At 49.3% G+C, this 18,632-nt stretch overlaps 2 protein-coding genes across 3 annotated transcripts in view; one reads left to right on the top strand and one right to left on the bottom strand.

Moving 5' to 3' along the window:
* The first annotated feature begins 1,826 nt into the window (after positions 1 to 1,826).
* Positions 1,827 to 3,353, top strand: LOC144113160 (uncharacterized). The gene is made up of 2 exons (XM_077646089.1): positions 1,827 to 2,118; positions 2,293 to 3,353. The coding sequence occupies exon 2, from the start codon at positions 2,313 to 2,315 to the stop codon at positions 3,351 to 3,353; it is 1,041 nt and encodes a 346-aa protein (XP_077502215.1). The 5' UTR covers positions 1,827 to 2,118; positions 2,293 to 2,312.
* The window catches only part of LOC144113159 (natterin-3-like), a 63,254-nt gene continuing 47,246 nt past the window's right edge, over positions 2,625 to 18,632 (bottom strand). The window contains exons 1-2 of one of the 2 annotated variants that reach the window (XM_077646087.1): positions 5,513 to 6,208; positions 2,625 to 4,970 (exon numbers count right to left, since the gene is read on the bottom strand). In XM_077646087.1, coding sequence (XP_077502213.1) covers positions 3,714 to 4,970; positions 5,513 to 5,620 — 1,365 coding nt within the window. In that variant the 5' untranslated portion in view covers positions 5,621 to 6,208 and the 3' untranslated portion in view covers positions 2,625 to 3,713. Of the gene's footprint in view, positions 4,971 to 5,512; positions 6,443 to 18,632 lie in introns of those variants that run through there. The other variant, XM_077646088.1, reaches the window with a different exon arrangement.

Here is an 18,632-nt window from a genome sequence, read left to right on the forward strand (position 1 = left end):
CGTATGACACTGAGCAGCAGGTTGCATAGACTTACGAAGACGGCGAACAAGCTTTGCCCCGCTTGTATCTAAAGCACCTCAGGCATAGGCATGCACAGGCCTCTCCATAAGGGCGAGCCGAGAGGCATGGTAGCGCCTCTTCAAGTCTTATGAATAGCAAGGAACAATAGGGAACAAAATTTTCGCCCCCCCCCCAATCTTCATTTACGCCTATGACAGGTGCAACAGTTTTCTGGCCACAAGTGCAGCTTTCTCATACGTTATTTTTAGTTTTGAGGCCACTGTGGAATATTGTAAAAATACTGTTATGAACATATTGATAAGAATGATCTTATCTTCCGATGCGTAGCAAAATCTTTTAGAGTTAAAGTTTGTACTGCGATCGCACCGAGTCGTTAAGGCTGTCATGGACAACCAGTGGGGTGCAAAGCGTCCCGAGGGGGGATTGCGGTTATATTCATTGTTGTGGTACAATCTGACGCCATGGGGAGTACCCGGAATTGCTCATACCCAGAATTTCTGGGTATAAGCGAGAAACGTACACATTGTGCAGATATGGAAGAGAAAGGAAGCAAGGGAAAGTTGGAGCGTGGTTTTGTAAAGTTCGCTCCTGCGATACGACGACGGACGCTCGCGGGACGCCCCTCCTAGGTAGCTCCAGGGCGGGGATGTTCGGCAGCTGAGCACGGGTTCTCCGGTTCGATCCGCGCAGCGGCGGCTGCATTTCGACGTAGGCGCAAATGCCCGCATACTGATGCTAGTGCACCCGTGATAGAACTGCGTGTGGCGAGTACTAATGAGAAGTCCTTTATTACCGCGTGCCTCAATGCCCACACTGTTGCTGGCACCCATTGAACCTCGATGAGCACATCAACGTTTTCCTGAGGCAACTTTGTTTTTCGACTTCTGTGGTTTTTCGGTTTAAATTAGAAAGCAACCAGAGGAAGTATCGGCAAGTGACACCGATTCAGTAACCACACAAAGTGAATAAGAGAGGAGGGGATCCTCAGTGTGTCTAGCCAGCGTTTCGACAAGATGTCTTGTCTTCGTCTGGGTGCCAGATGTCCTTCAAGACGAATAAAATTCTCTTGTCGAAATGTTGGCTAAGCATGCTGAGCGCCCCCCCCCCCCCCTACCTGGTCCACGTTGTATGTGTTGAAAAGAAACAAACCTTCCTGACCCCTATCTACCGTGCACCCATTCAGTGATGTTTGTTGTCATTCATTGCTTATCATTCTGACAAGCACCATTGCAAGGTTGGTTGTTTGTGATTCCCTGATGAAGTATCTAGGAAATGAATGACGTCACTGACGTTCGTTCTCTCCATGGAGGAAGGAAAAACGAGAGGAGAGGATGTGATGTGGCAGACGTGAAGCCGCCGCGCGCCCGGAAGATGCGGTCGTCCCATATACATGGCTTGCACCGACGTCATCAACAGGAATGCTGGGATACGCGGCCGCCATATTCATGACCCACCGCCGCTCCGTGCGCACTGGAGTGGTCGCGGTAGTGCCAGCTCGTGTTGTGTTCCGCGTGTGCATAAGCGTTGCAGTCTCAGCATGGTCAACTGCGCCGTTGTGGGCTGCTCTACTCGCAGCGACGTTACAGGGAGAAAGAAAAGGCCAACTAGCGCGAGGTTTTTCTCTCTGCCGAAAGTGATCGAAAACCAGTGCGAGCGAACCAAGACTCTGAGTGCGAAGCGCCGCAGCTTGTGGTTAGCGCGCATAAAACGTGCTAATTTCAACCACGAAAGCCCCAATGTGCGCGTCTGCGGTGTGCATTTCATAAAAGGTGAGCCTACTGTATGTATCTCCGTTTTATAGAAAAAAAGCCAACACGACTACGTGGAACGCTTTGAAAACAGCTTTGCGTCCGCAGGAGAACCGTCCAACCTGTTCGACGAGACAAATCCAGACTGGGCCCCGTCTCTCAGTCTCGGCCACGGGACCAGGCATGCTGATTCTGCGCGGCACGATCGCAGAGCAAAAAGACTCGCTCACAAGCGACGGGCCGATGTTGAAGCGACAGCAGTGGCATCGGAGGCGTCGCCGCGTGCCTGTCCCGATTCCCCACAGCCACCGCAAGCCGAGGAAGTCAGCGCCGATGAAAATGAGACAGGTCAGTAGGCATTTTTTTTTCATAGTAATGCATGGTCATTTGTTTTTGCTTACGATGCATTCCAAGGCCTTTGGTGCGTCGGTCCGCTTACCTAGTGCTTGTGATGCCTAGCCAACATGCAGTTTCGCTGGCTGCCACTCTAGTTTACGAGCTTATAAACTTTTTTTTATACAGGAATCGCTGTTCAAACCGACATGACCATGCAAGACATACAGGCACTGGAGCAGCATTCTGTAGTTCTGAATGAACATCTGTACACATTGCAGAAAGAGAAAGAGCAGCTCGAGGTGACTGAAGACTCAATGAAAAGTTGTGAAGCAAAGGTGCGACTGTACACTGGGATGCCAAACTTTGCTGTTTTATTTGCTGTGTTCGAAGCACTAGCAAGCTTCATTTCACACAATGTCAACAATAAGCTAACAAAATTTCAAGAATTCGTTCTGTTCATGATGAAGCTAAAAGTAAATCTGCAAAACGCTGACCTTGCATTTCGGTTCAGTATTTCAGAGGCTACAGTATCGCGCATTTTCGACAAGTGGCTGCACGTGGCGTATTGCAGACTTAAAGATGAAATAATCTGGCCCACACGAGATGCTTTGCAAAAGACAATGCCACAGGCATTCTTCGACTCGTTTGGTGCGAATGTAGCAGTCATCATCGATTGCTTCGAAATCAAGATAGAAAGGCCATCATCGTATCTTCCAAGATGTGAAACATGGTCCCAGTATAAAGGTAGCAATACAGCCAAGTTCCTGATTGGGATTGCTCCACAAGGTGTTGTTACATATATATCCGAAGGTTGGGGAGGCAGGGCAAGTGACAAACATATCACCGAACACTGTGGGTTTTTGGACAACTTGGTGCCTGGAGACGTTGTACTCGCAGACAGGGGTTTTAACATCAGCGAAAGCGTTGGTTTCTACTGTGCAAAGCTTCACGTGCCAGCGTTTACCAGGGGAAAGAAACAACTTTCAGCAGAAGATGTGCAGAGCACAAGAAAGCTCGCAAACGTGCGAATACACGTGATAAGAGTAATTGGACTCATTAGGAATAAGTTTATTTTTCTGAAGTCTGTCGTGCCAATCGATTACGTTGTGTGCCGGCCAGGAGATGAAGTCGCACCACTCGACAAAATTGTAACTGTGTGTTGTGTGCTATCTAACTTGTGTGCATCAATTGTTGCTGCACCAAACGACGCCACTGGACAGCAGGCTTCAGCCTCAGTGGATGAGTGATTGTGAGTCCTGCTCCTGCATGTCTGAATAAAGCAAACTCAGAATCTGCTGACGGCATTGTCATTTTTCAACGCCAGATTTCAGCGTGTCCCATATGGGCCACGTGTGTTCCAGCCTCAAGACGCACTTCCAAGGTTGAAACATGAGGCAGCTGTCCAAGTTGTGTTACAGGTTGCTTAGCCTTTGGGTCCTTTGCACTCTGGACAAAACCACAGTGTAGTTTTTGGTGCTCGCTTGAGTGCCACGCATGAAAAGTGGAACCATTTGTAGTGGCAGGATGCGTTGTCGCAAGCAGCCATCTTTCCAGTTTCTGGTCCACGGCAAAAACAGTAGACATCACTGGGAGAGTTTACCACTGGATTAGCATGCTGCCTGGTGAAGTAGGTGCTGAAAAGCTTCGGGCAGGATTGCATGAATGAAGAATTTTCTTCCAGCAGCCAGAATTTCCTCACAAAAGTGCCTGTCTTTCTGTATTCTCTCCACGTGCAACAAATTAGGTGTCCACACCACGAAGTCGCACCACTGAACATCACATACAGCCATTTGTGTCTGCACTTGGTAGAAATATCCGTGTTGTCGCCGTAGCTGGACTACACCATTGACAGCTTCCAGGCAGGAACCTGCAGTAGCCATCTCTGTAACGTCCTTCACTTCCCTGAGCGAAAATGGGCACTTAAGTTCAACAACACCCTTCCCACAGCATGCGCAACAAACAAGACCGTCTGGTGTTGCTCCAACATACGGATATCTTGTACTCAGGTGCAGCCCCGACTTGGAGCACTTGAACATGTCGTGCTTCTCGGCTTCACTGGTTTGGTATGCCCTGAAGGCACGGGGCTCATTTTTCACTCCCCATGTGATGGCAGGCGTCTTCAGCGACTGCTTTTCAGGATAGCATATCAGTTTTAGCAGTGATATGCTAGGGTTATCAATGCTTGTGTGGCACACCCTTTTCATTACAGAAGCAGTCACCCTGCCCGCTCGGTACAAAAACCAATTAGACGAGCTGCTCTGTTGCCTTGTCAAAGCTTCAACGGCCTTTACGGTCTCTTCACTTATAATTATTGATGGCATGACATCATTGGCTTTCTTAACCAAAACATCCAAATCATGCGCCAACATTTCTTCGGAGTAGAGGTTTCTCAAACGGGCATCATGCATCGGTACAGGATTTTTAAAGTGTCCATCATATCCGGGGAGGACTGAAAAAATTGAAGGAACAATGCCGGCATCCTGTATTGAGCCGTAAAGCTTGGTACGCTCCTGCTCTGAAAGTGGCGGGACATGAGCCCGCTCCTTGACTGGACCTGCCTCAAAGGAATTGCTATCAAGCTGCCGCTTTTTCCCTTTAGATGATGTGAAGTTTATGTCCTTGAGTCGCTTATATTGTACTTTTTCGACATAAGCGGGCAGCCACATATTATCCTTCTGGGTGCAACTTCTTGACTTCATCATTTTGATGCCGGTCTCAACTGCAAACAAACAGGCTCCAACATGGGAGCATGCTTCCCCTGCTCCAGCCATACATGTGCAGTGCGCAGTGATCACAGCGCCATCCTTCTTGCACAAAATCCACACTTGGAGAGGTTTGTGCCCCAGCCTCTGTGAGTGGTTCACCTGCGAAGACAACGAGAAAAAACGTCGGCTTTACTGACCTATCGTTTCAAAATTGCTGCGGTTCAGTTGCACTTTGCCTAGGGATGTCGTCTTAGAACAAAACATTTGAGCCGTTTTTTTTTCAGAGTTTCGGTGCACGAACTTGTCTGTCTGAACCTGCTCATTTGCAATGCCATTCAGACTGTGCAAAATAAAAACAAAGGCACATAATGGGAGCTGCAACTCGGTTCTTTTAATCTGTGGGAGACTGCGCTGCCCAGCTCGGACTTGGCTGTTCAACGCCGGGTCCTCGAGTGAGCCACCGAGGTCATCACGAAGCAAAGTATTCTGATCACCTAGATTTGACCTCAAGTTCCGTTTTTCTGTTTGTTTTTTGGAACCGATGAGCACTTCACGTGCTCGCGTACATACATAACCGAATGTCGCGCTTCAGATGCGCCGCACAGAGCGCTTAGCGCAAACGGCGTACGGACCATTCGTCACAGCTTGGCTCATACAGATTAACAAGGTTTGCAATCATCAAATGGATTCATAATGCTTACCTCGCCGAGCAGGACAACTTTGCCGTCCTGGAATTCCTTGGCAGAAAGGTGCTTCACCCAGCCGCTTGTAAAATAATTGTGGGACTCCAAAGCTTTGTACGCTTTCATGTTTTCCAAAGTCACAAAGTTCGCGGAAAACACAAGATACGTGACGATGTCGCCGTGCGAAATCTCGGGGAAGCCACTCACATCGGCACTTGTGTCCACTCCGGGCCGCAGCGTGTATGGATCGATATCATCGCACAGTTTCAACTTGTCTTCGTAACGAAGGCGAATACTGCCGATGAGTTTAGAGTATTAACCCGCGTTTAAAGGTTCATGCGGCGCCATAGCAGGCACAAATCGGATGAAGAAGATCTGTGAACGGTGCCGGTGCCACGAATTTGAAAGCATCCGCGGCAGCACAGCACTGAACGAAGACTGAGCGACTGGGTCACAAGCATGGTCGCCGGGTCAACGAGCAGGCGGATGTGACGTCACGTGCAAGCCATGTATACCTGAGGCAGCTCCCTCTTCTCCCGTGCCATGCCGTTTCCAGCGGCGGCAACACGCCAGCCATGCTGCCGCCGCTGCTATTTGCCTCATAAGTAGGCTTAGAATTTACGCGTGTCTTCCGGCACGCTTTTCGTAATGCATCTGGCAGACACGGGGCCTCTCCTCACATTTCCTTCCTCCATGGTTCTCTCAGAGTCACTACTGCAGGGCCAGAGCCTCGTAGCCCGTGTAGCGGTGCTCGCAACCGCCGTAAGGGATGTAGAGGCACTCGTGGGACGGTTGAATCTTGCCCACAGTCACCGTCCCCTCGTGGTGGGTGCGGCCGATGTATAGCTTCTCGCCGGAAGAAGTTCGGCCGCCCTCGACGGCTCTGCCCGGAACGGAGCCGCCGGAACTCGCGACCCAGTGCACCGAGGCACCGTCAAACACCAGGATCTGTAGAAAAAAGACGAGATGTCAACGGCACGTGTGAGGGCAGACGGGAGTCTAACGCAAGCACTCGGAATAAAGCCCCTGTTGAAGGATCGAGGATTCCGGATGATGCATTATTGAGAATGCGTCGCAACCATACCACATCAAAGAGGAGATGGCACGCTTACGCACATACTCACTCCATCTAAAAATTGCCTGGTTAATTTTCAGCCATAAAAATCAATTGCAGCCAATGGACCCGAAGGACGCGTAAATCCTTGGTGGCTCGCCAGTCCCGAGGAGGGGTGTGGCCTTCGCCAGCTTCCGCCCTACGGAGGCACCGTTTCTCATACAGGAACCATTTATGGGTTACAACTTCACAGTTGACTCCATCGTGCCCTGCTTATGGGGATGAATGCTTATCTGGTTCAGCAGTGGCTGCTGAGAGCATGCACTTCCAGCCTGAAAGGCGCAAACGCGAACGGCGGATATCAGACGCGCGAACGACAGGCAGGAAGTGTTGCAGGTCCCCAACCCTAAGGGAGTAAGCGTTCTGCGGTTTTCTTCAGCTAATTCTTTCAGTGGTATTCGCTGAAAAGTAAGCGCGGAGAGACGGGAAAATAGCCAAGGCTGATTGCGGATACCTACGACAGCGGTTAGCTGTTTACATCTGTCACGCATGTTAAGGCCCGTTTCTTTTTAATCCTTGGCTCGCTTTAAATCGCTTTAGGTGGGAAGCTCTGCATATACAGACATACATTTGCGTAGATAAGCACCAGAACATGGAGACAGGCCTGTAAAGCTGATTGGGAGAAACGTATACGCCACACTGAAACTCTGCTCACTTCGTAGTTTTCGTAGCGGTGCTCGCCGCCGGCGTACGACACAGCAGCAGCCGTGCGAAGCCTCCACCTTGCCTGGAATCAGATCTGCGTTGTGTTCCGCTCGGCCGATGTATGTCTTCTCGCCGCCATCCTTGCCTCCAGGCCCCGCGTTGTTCGGGACGTTGCCACCATCGGAGCGAACCCACATGATTGTGGGCATGAAGGACAAGGCTTTAGGGGCCGACCACACTGCAGTGTGCAGGACGAGGATGAGGACAAAGTGAGCAGCAGTAGCCGAGTAACGGGGCAAAAGTTTAAATCAAGCCATCTTCACCTCCCTTCCCCCGCTCTCTCCTGACCTCTCCTCCGCTTGGTACTCAGTCAGCACTTTCACGCATTCCAAGCTACTTGTACCGTCGTCCACACACCTGTCTAAAGAGCTCGAGCGGCACGCTCTGTTGTGCATTTACGACAATCACCGCTGCCTGACTGGCCAAATATAGCATTTAAAGACATAAGGAGCTAAACATGATCCATGTGAATGTGCATGCACGATAATGTCTCGTTTCGAGCCCTAGGTGACTCGTAAATGACGCAAATGTACTCTCAGGTGCGCCGGTCGAGTGCTATAGACAGGTTTGTGGACGACTGCATAGTTCTGTTAGCTGAGCTCACATCTGTTGCACGAATATGCTTTGAATGAAACATTTCATACCAAGTGAATTTTTTGCTTTTATAAAATTAAAGAAAGAGGCTTAACTGCGACGAGAGTCCGGTGTTCATTTTATTAGATCGGTGGACAGTGATCGCCAAGTAACCGTATAGGCTGCTTACAAAAAATTTTCAATTCACAGAGCAAACATTAATCATGCGCGGTTCAATAGTCCATTGAATACGTCGGTTGCGAAACCTTTGTTGTGTATAAATATCGTTTTTCACGTGGACATGCTCACATGCGCCACACTTCCGTCGTAATAACACGCGCATACGAAAGAATAAGAGTGCATAAAAACAAAGGCCCTTCTGTATACCTAGCCACTCATTATGCTCTATGCGGCTGTACTCCGTGAAGATACCATAGTTTGCTTTTCAAGCATAAACAGCAGCCATCTAAAGAGAAAGAACCGAAGTGTTTTTCATCCATAAGAAGGGCGATGCCTGCGTGAGCAAACCGTCCGTCGCTCTCATAGATAAGGAGATCGCGCATCGCCAGAAACGTGGACAGGGGCAGTCTATTTTACAATCTTTGGGCCTATTTTTATTTTGACCATGGCCGCCGGGACATTAACGTCTTCAGGTCAGTAAACATACAGATGAAAGTTCAGCGCTCTGTCCTGTCCCCTGCACTGTTGCAATCGTTTTTTTTTTTTGCGCTGCCGCCACCATAGACTGCTTTGAAGGTTCTGCCCCTGGTCTGCTGGCGCCAGCTGTACATTTCGCTTCGAAGTAAAACAAAGAAAACTATTTAGATATAATTAGGAATTGGACTTCTTGGCTTAAACCGATAAAAGTACGCCGAATTCAAATTTCGAATTTAGGATTTAACCGAAAAAGGTCGGGCGACCACTGACTCAGTGTTGCACTCAGTGCAGTTGTGCGTTCGGAGGTATTGTTCCGCTACATTAGATACCTCTGAAGGTTGAGAGGCCACACCTCACCGTCAAATGTCGTCTGGCAGCCTAGTGCTGTTCAGCTGTCTTCACCCGCTTAGGACTGCATGTAATCACACTCGGAACCGCACGCGTGTCACGATCAAGCGCCATGTTTTGGATACCACTAAAGTTATAAGCCGCAGTTCCATTGCTGTCAACGCGCAGACCATGTAATGTCCCACCGTCGCGCTTAACCTAGCGCAACAGCTAGCGATAGGAATCACCTTCCACCAGCGCCTTTGTCTAACGGTTCCACTATTTAGTTTTCGCTATTTTTTATTGTCTTAGGGTTTCCTTGTGCAAGAGCAGTTATAAGTGTTTCACCAGTAATTAACGGTCATTTGTGCGGTATTTATCGGTAAATCAAACACTAGGGCTGACAGAAAAAGTCAAGACAAACTGCCAAAGTGCCATTTGACCGCACATGTTATCACCGCGTGGTACCATGTACCATCTCCGAAAAAATCAGTTTTCATACGCCGAAATTATTAACTGAAAAAGAATATCAACGAAAAAAAAATCTTGTGAAATAAAAACCGGAAAAACTCTGCAGGATTTTCAAGAAATAACAGAAAATTGGAGGAGACACTTGAGCTCCGCCTCAAGGGTATGACGCGAGATCGTAATGGGTTATTTCCCATATATGCAGAATGTCATTCTCTACTTTGCATTCATAAATCTATGGCAGTCCTTATGCCTCTCCTGGCGCAGTGGTGCAGCGGTTAAGCGTTGGGCCACTGCCCTGCAATGGCAGGTGCTCCAAGCGGAGGGCCTTGTGCGGCCGAGGTTGCTCTTCCCGAGCGACCAATCATTAATTTAACTGTCACCCCCCTCGGTAGGAAGTTTTCTTACTGTACGGTGGGCAGGTTGTGATGACGTCGCAAGGTCACGTGACCTAGGTGGCCCACCTGTCTCCCATAAGTTGCTCTCTGGAGACCACCTGCCAGAGTCATGGCCGTTATTTTAAGCTCACAACGCCGACGCCGGATTTTCAGCGTAATCGGGTGTTTAATGCTATCGCGTTAAAAACGAAAGTTCCGACTCCTAGATGCCGTGCCTACAGTCGGGGACTGACCAACTGTGACTCTTTACTGGCTTCCGCAGTCCGACAGGGACAGTCATTTTGCAGCCCTACACCTTACCTTAAACATTCGATGGTATCTGAAGTAAACGCGCAACAGGACGAAGTAAAAGGGTCAGGACTGGAACTAGCAAGTTTTTTTCTAACTGATACACACAAGTTTTGCACCTTGTTTGTCCTTTCTGCCTCTCTGTCGAAGCCCGAGTCGAAGCTTGAATCGGAATTTATTCCGAAACTCTTCCGCAAACTTTCCTCCTGCGTGGAGTCGGAGTCAGCGCAGTTGCTCACCCTCCAGGCGAAATTGCCAAATCGTGGCCGGTGCTGCTTCGCGTGTGGTAATCAGACCGTGCCGCACGCGGTTTTCTTAGAAATTTGCAGTGCACTTTCCTGTAGGTAATTTAGAATTCAACAAGCAACTGTTTATATTATTAACGTGAACTTGGTAGTCGACATGAGTGTTGGTTCCGAATGACGATCGCAAGTCTGAATGCTTTCCGATAGCGACAGCATAGCACCCGACCTGAGGTGTTAGCGCCGACTGCGGTCTCCTTCTCAGTAGGAACGCATTTCCTGTTTTTAGTGAGGAGGCGCGCCGGTGTGTTTTTATTCGCAATTGATCCCAAATGCAAAGAGAATTCACTAAGTTTAACAGCAGCTCCAATGATCAGGAGAAAAACTCCCGTACTTCAGAACTTCTCAGCACCTAGAGTGCTTTAATAGACAGAGAGAGAAAGATAGAGAATGAGAGAGGCAGCGTGGGATAACTTATCATTCAAGGCCGGAGCCGCGTCCTTCGCACGTGCTCATTTGAGGTGCGTTAACACTCTAGGCAGTGAAAACATAGCGCTGCCCATACCCTGGTATGTTCGAGGTGCAATACGAGCAGGCTCTCATTTTGTACCGCTGTACTGTTATGCCTCAGAATAATAAATGGTGCACACGCCAATGCTTCGAAATCACTTACCCCAGTTCGGGTTCATCGCGTACTGAGCGCAGCCCCTCGCTGAACGAAGGGGATTGCCACTGAGTCGGTCACACAGTTTGTAGGCTGCAACGTCCGCGCGCCGACTCTCCGCAAGCTCCCCAGATGGCGGCACAACCACTGAAAAAACTTCGAACGACGCGGGCTGGTTTCAGGCCATCATTTTCCAGGAACGAATGTACGGCAGCAGCGGCGGTGCAGTGGTGCCTTTTGAAGCCCGCGCCGGAACGCTGCACATCCCTTGTACGGTTGGAGTAGCTGGGGTTTCGTCGCCGACTGGAACGCGGTGTGCCAAGAATGAATAGAGGCGGCGCTGGCCGAGCTGTAGTAGCCGAGCTCGCTGGGAGGAGGAAAGTGCACGAGCAGCACACTCTTTCTTCTCTGCCTCACTCTCTCTCTCTCTGCCCCAGCCAGAGTGCACCACACTACCGCCACAGGGTTTTTCACTGCCGCCCAAGGTCGTGTGATCGAATCCTTGAAACGTCGGCCACACAGGGACGCAAGCGAAATGCGAACACGCTCGTGTGCTGTGCGTTGTCAGTGCACGGTAAAGAACCCGTGGTGGTCGAACTGAACCTAGAGCCCTCCATTATTTATCTCATAGCGTACGGGCAGCTTTGAGACGTGAAACGCACTGATTTTCTACCGTGCATCGCCAGCAACGCTAATCGCTGAAACCGATGCAAAAGGAAAGCTACATATCCAAATGCAAACCCAAAATCCAAATCCAGTGCAGCCACTGCTCACGATGACAACTGTCTGTTGCGGTAGAACAACAAAACTCTTCGGTGACGTCACTGAATAGCGTAGGCGTGACCAGAAAAGCTATTACATTTCGCGTCGTGTGAAAACGATGACGCGACGTATCGACGGCTGCTGGAGAACAAGGCTTCCCACGGCTGAAATCACCAGCGAGTGTGCCATCTCGCCCTTCGCGTGAACGTAAACGAGCCAAGTTACCTCCGTATTGTCACTGCACTTTTTACGCTTCTCTCTTGGCCCTCGACAGTGCTGACGATGAGCTGAAAGTTTGTAGAATAATTTGTATTCCTGGTCGCAATACTGCTTGTAGTTAAGTTAAGCGGGCGGCAAAATTTCTTCCGTGTATTTGTTATTTCGGCGTAACTTTAAAATGCTCTGTCAACAAGTAAGCAGAGGCCGACATATAGCGGGCTTCAATTCAAAGGATACGCAACCACGCCCACGGAGACTTTACCAGCTGTTCGCTTCCATTGCGCGAGGCCAAGGGTGCTGCGCTGCGTGAAATGGCAGAGCCGTTGCAGAGCAACTTTCGCGCACTGCAAGACTGCATTAAAAGGTGCGGAAGTTCTGGACCACCGCACTGGATGACAGCTGGGCAGTGTAGCGCAACGCTTTAAACCGAACGGGCAACCGCGAGAGAGCCGAAAATTTTTTTATGGAGGCAGAAAAAAAAAGATCGTTGTTTCTGTCAAGGCGTAAGCATTATACTGCCTTGAAAACGGGGCACAGGGGAGTCGTACATTCCACCTCCCGTTCCAGTGTATTGTGTATGGGGTATTGAATATGTCTCTCCACGCTGTTCATGTGCACGCAGACGCATTGTTTTGTGGTATTTCTGAGACTTCTCAGACATGATCTCTTCAAGCCTTCAAGCACATACACATAAACAAAAAAATCACCTCTTTGTAAGGCTAGTTTGAATAATAAATTCAGAAAGATATTTCCCTTCCCGCAACTTTCTGCTTGGTGTCTTGAAAATTCAAAGGAAATGTCGCAGTGTTCGCGCATAGCGTCTTTAGTTAGCGCGAGGAAAATGTACGACGTGGAGGCATTACTGCTAGCAACACACATTAATGTAGTAACCTCCGCTATCTTACAGACTCGTGGGAACATATAACAGGAACAAAAGTGCTCACCGGGACCGCAGAAGATGAGACAGGACACTTTGGAAGCCTCACTTCACCACAATGCACAAAATACAAACAAGGGCGGACAGAAAGACATTACAACAGTGGTTCAACAAGTTCGCAGCTGCGGGCCAAAGTTCACTGCGGAGGTTAAGGAGCCTGCAGGTGAACAACAGGCGATGGTGAGGCAAGTGTCGAAGCTTGATCCTACATCTAAAATTGACAGGCGCATTTCGAAGCGTGTGGCTTGTCGCGGTCAGCGCAATGGTCGTGTTTTACATTCCGTCCGTCCGTCCGTCCGTCCGTCCGTCCGTCCGTCCGTCCGTCCGTCCGTCCGTCCGTCCGTCCGTGCGTGCGTGCGTGCGTGCGTGTGTGTGTGTGCGCGTGCGTGTGTGTGTGTGTGTGTGTTTAATAATGTAAATTATACAGATGTTGAACTGATCATGCCTCTGGAAAGCTGCTTGAGATTACATCAAATACAGGCTCTTTCTCACTGGCGGCAATGCGTGCAGATCAAAAATGCCTGCACGAAACGGGCAAATTTAGTACTAACAAAATTGTATCACTAAAGGAGAAGTGCTGTAAGTTTTTCCTTCTTCTCTCAAGTTAGTAGTATAACACCCGTATTTTCTTTTTTTTAGACGAATATGCTCGCAGCCTGTGATCTACAAGAACTGTGATGTAAAATCTGTGATGCACGTACAATAGCTCATCACAAACTCCCTAACTCGGCAAGTGGTTGAGGTCAAACCCGGGGCCCCTAAATGCGAGGCCTGTATTTTATCCATCGCACTATATATGACTGCTTTTTCTATTTGTTGAATTTGGAATATCGCTGAGTATACACATATATAACACCTAACACGCGCGTTTGAAAATGTTAGAACTTACCTTAGGTTGATAGGAGTTTAAATAATAACTAGGCGTGTTGAGTAAAACTACTCATCACGGAACCAAATCTGGCACACACTCCTACACCTTTTGCACTTCGGTGAACCGCGACGCGTTGTTATTACCGTGCTATGCAACAAATTATGGGCAAAACAGTGGATTGTTACATACTGTTTAGAATTCTTCGTACAGTATCGAACTAAAAGCAATGCCAAAAACCAAAGAGACACTTTTAACAGAACAAAACCAGTGATAACTTACGCCGACTACCTTGGGGCCGAAAGAGGCGCTGTGGGAAGGCAAACGCACTGCCAGTTAGCTGATATCGCCTGAAGCTTCTCGCAAGACGGACACTGAATGTGAAGGAGAGCAACTGGCCGACACCGCGACACGCCGCCGGCTATTGTGCCTACCTATAATGTTGGATTTTGTGAGTGGCCAACAAATCAGTCACTACTTTGTAGTGTACAAGCTCCCCGTCCCTACTAGAAGAAACACTTGGAAGAGGTATTTAGCCCAGTTTTTTTTTAACAGCACTCACTCAGCCGCCCACTCATCGACCCACTAACACCCACCGACTCATTCACTCGTTCACCCACCCGCTCACTCAACTCATCCATGCACTCACTAACTCGTCCACCAACCCCTCACCAAGAGTTGATGTGCGGGCTAGTTGGTGCATTATGTTTATGCACAGCGCTGACTGATAACCCGCTGTGCATAAACAAATCACTCACTCACTGTACAACCCGGTGGCTTCTGTACTCGGCGGTCCCACGGCTGAGCCAAGTATTGCCAAGAAAGATTTAGGTACGTAAACGTATATGCCTGTAATCCGTAACCGTTGCTGTAAATACCCACAGACCAGTATGAGAGTCTCTGAGCCAGATACGCGATCTTTAAAGTTGCGTTCCGGGCGCATCTACTCCGACCTGTCAGAGCTTTTGCCTGGTTCAGGAGCCACAGCGGTGGCTCAGTAGTTATGGTGCTTGCTTGCCGACCCGAGAGACGCTGGTATGATCCCGGTCGTGGCTGTCGAATTTCGATGGAGGCGAAATGTTAGAGGCCCGTGTACTGCGCTATGTTAGCGCAGGTTAAAAAACCCCAGGTGGTCGAAATTATCCGGAATCCTCCACTACGGCGTCTCTCATAGCCTCAGTCGCGCAGGGACGTTAAACCCACATAAATCTAAACCTAATCTTCTTTCTGAGTTTACTGTACATTAACTTTAAGAAATCCCTGTGCGGTATGTTCACTTGTTTTATTTGACCAATTCGGGCTTGTGCAGCGCATGCATCTGCTTTCTCATTACCCACAATTCCAGCATTGCTATAGGGACCCCGCAGAATATAATGTTATGTTTTGTGTCGTAACTGTATTATGTATGATGTTTGTTATTGTGGGATCAGCAGCATTTCAAGAAGTTCGGTGAGCATACTAAGGGAGTCAGTGTAAATTATTCTGTTTTTGATGTTCTCTCTTACTATTTGTTCTACAGCTTCGAAGATGGCATAACACTCGGCAGTAAAAACCGATGCGCACTCTGGCAGTCGTATTATTTTTTCATTGTTTCATTGAATTACTGCACTCCCAACTTTTTTTGAGCCATCAATGTATAATTCAGTACAGGTGTCATATTTTTCTTGCAGTGCGAAGTATCCTTGTAGTATATGCTCGTGTGAAGTTTGCTTTTTGTCTGAATGCGTCAGTGAGGAGTCACATACTGCGGGGGGGCTGTACCATGGCAGCAGATGGTCTTGTCTCGATAGGACTTAGGTAGAGTATCTAGTACAGCTAAATATTCGCATACATCTTCAAAGCGCAATAATAATGGCCTGTTAACGTGTCGCTGCGTCAGCAAACGGGAACATCATGAATGAAGAACAACAACATCGCTGCATCATCTAACCTCACTACTTGCTATGGCGAATTTCTTCGAACAACAACTAATTCCGATAGCACTGGTGATACGAGCTTTGTAGTCGCAGCACACATACCTCCCATTCAAGAGACCAAATTGTGAGAAGTATTGCAAAACCAGCGGCGTCGCCGCCGTGGCGCAGACATGATCGCAACGGGAGAAGCCCCATCCGCGCCGCGATGAGTCGAACTCTACACAGCCATCCAGTCATGCACTTTCTTCTTAAGAGCGTTCGTTCGAGCAGACATGGGGAAACATTTAACTTCATTGCTTAATCGAACGATCTCGTTTTCCTCGACGCAATTCTGGCTGCCATAGATCGGTACTTTTCTCTTGTGACCAATTATAATTCGCACTCAACAGCCAGAAAATTTTGGCGTACATTACAAGATTTCCCACCTATTTCGGTTAGAACTGAATTTCAAACATGAAATCGATACGTTTATCTTTTTTTTTCAGTCTCAACTGAAAACTTAAAAGACTGCTTATAAGTTAGTACGCTTTTAAAGCTACCTCTGTGCCGCATTAATGCATTATCGCTTCAGGATTGGAATGGTAACTTGGGCTTAATGAGCCAAAGCGACAGGTGGGTTGTGTGGCGTAAGCTCTGTTGACATCGCACAGCGTACCGCGTCATGCATTTCGATTCCATCGAAACGCGGCCTCGAACCTGCGTCCTGGCGCTCAGCCGACCCCACTAACCAAAGAGCCATCCCTGCGGACATTTCAGGATTTGAAGCTTTGGGGGTGGATGCTCTACGGTACTTTTTTTGTGTGTGAGCTGCACTAGCTGTACGCAAGTTGAAAATCATCTCTGCAGGTTCTCTTTCATGCACGGCCAAAAAACTCGAGTACAGGACAGATATTTTTGTTTCTCAAGCACACCAAAGAAACACGCCAGTAAAAAAAACGGATGGCGAGAAAGCTGGCCAAATAATGTGCCACAATTGCCACCCTGACGGAAGTTCACTGAAGAGAATTAATTCCCCAATTTGTTACCTAAGAACGCCGTGCCCACTGAGCGAAACATACGTGGAAGCACGCATGTTCAAAAATTCACACTTGAAGAGACAAAAAACGAGTCAAAATCATCATATTGTTTCAACAGCAATTCAGTCGGTCAGAAAATTTTTCCGGTCGGTTCACTCATTTCGCCTCCCGTTAGTCAAGCTCAGGTCGAGGCTACGATGAAGATCGTACGGGCGCTCCCGTTCCATGTCCAGCTCTCGGCGGACAAGGCGCTCTCACGTCCCGCTTCCCAGCAAGTGAGCCGGTGAGGAGGTGATCGCGCTACACCACCTGGTACGGGTGCTCCGCTTCATCGACGGCACGGAGCCCAGATTGAAACAGGGCCGTCGACGCACCAAGAGCAAGCTGGACAAGAGGAATCTTGGGACCAGCTTTGGCGAAAGCCGCCAGCTGGTGCAGAAGTTCTCCCTCGTCTTCTCTTGAGCCACGGAGGTCGGATGGTATATGCGCTTCAGTCCCAAGAGCGAGGAGCACGGCAGCAGCAGCCTGGACGAAATATCGCCGCAGCCGGGCTAGCTGTCCCGCTTCTACGACGACGCGTGCTGGTCCCGGTGCAGTGGCTGCCGCACCAAGACGTAGAAGTCGGGCGACAGCTGGGCCCGAAAACTGGAGCACGAGGCGGTCCCGTTTGCTGCCAAGACGACGTGAGCATCGAGGAAAGAGTGCTAGCAGGTGCTGGGCAGTGACGATGACGACGTTGCGCTCTGCGTCGACTGCAATCCTACCAGAACGTTCACGGGCGCCACCAGGGGAATGCTTTTCGTATTGTTGGGGTGCACCAAGAAGACTGTTCTTCAGGCCAGAATCTGGGGTCCGAAGCAGGGCCAGCACGACATAAACATTCTCTGGTGCAGCTGTGGGCAACCCGCCAAAGGCACTCGAGCAGTTGATCTTCAGAAAGCACACGTCAAGGGCGAAGGAGCGGCTCCTGGATGATCGTTGCTGCTCCATCTTAAGCCTGTCCGGGAGGCGTTGCGGCATTGCAGCTCGAAGCACGAGAGGAGAGAAGTAGGTGAGCGACAGCGCTTACGTGGGCACAACTGTGGCCTCGCGCTGTCGAGCTACACGCAGGGTTCACCCGGTACGGCTCTGCAGCTCTGCCAACTGTCGACGTTGTCCTCTGCGAAAGTCGCTGTGAAGCGCCGAGAAGGAAAGATTCTGGACAAAATGGCGACCTGCAGCAGGCAGGGCACGTTCAGAGCGTGACAAGCGGTGAACGGAAATTCGAAAACACGCGTGCCGCGTGGGGCGTGGGTCGAGCGGGGTTTGAAGCGAACTGCCTTCATCTTTCTCTCCTTCCAGGTCATATATAATAGAGGTCCCTGATTTTGGGGCTCTTTGTGAGGAGGCGTTTTTCAATTCTTTCAATTTGTGCCCTGTTACGCAGCTCTTCGGGTTGCACTGGCGGGTTTCGCTTTTGGAGTCTCGTGTAAGAATGGTTACAGATGAGGTGTCAGTCATCAGCAATATATGGTGATTTGCCTACATTTCATCATCAGCCTGGCTACACCCACTGCACGGAATAGGTCTCTCCCATTTCTCTCCAGTTAACCCTGTCCTTTGCCAGCTGCGCCCACAATATGCCCGCAAACTTCTTAATTTCGTGTCTGCTCACCTAACCTTCTGCCACCCTCTGCTACGCTTGCCTTATCTTGGAATTCACTCCGTTACCCTTAGGGACCAGCGGTTATCCGGCCTTCGCATTACTTGCCCTGTCCAAGCCCATTTCTTCCTCTTGATTTAGACCAGGATGTCATTAACCCGCGTTTGTTTCCTCACCCTCTGTACCCGCTTCCGGTCTCTTAACGCTACACTAATCAGTTTTCTTTCCATGGCTCGCTTCGTTGTCCTCAACTTAAGCTGAACACTTTTCGTTAGCCTCCATGTTTCTGCCCCGTAGGTGAGTGCCGATACGATATAGCCGTCGTGCACTTTTCTCTTGAGG

The sequence above is a fragment of the Amblyomma americanum genome, chromosome 1 (genome assembly GCF_052857255.1).
Source record: "Amblyomma americanum isolate KBUSLIRL-KWMA chromosome 1, ASM5285725v1, whole genome shotgun sequence".
In the NCBI taxonomy this organism is placed as follows: Eukaryota; Metazoa; Arthropoda; class Arachnida; order Ixodida; family Ixodidae; genus Amblyomma; species Amblyomma americanum.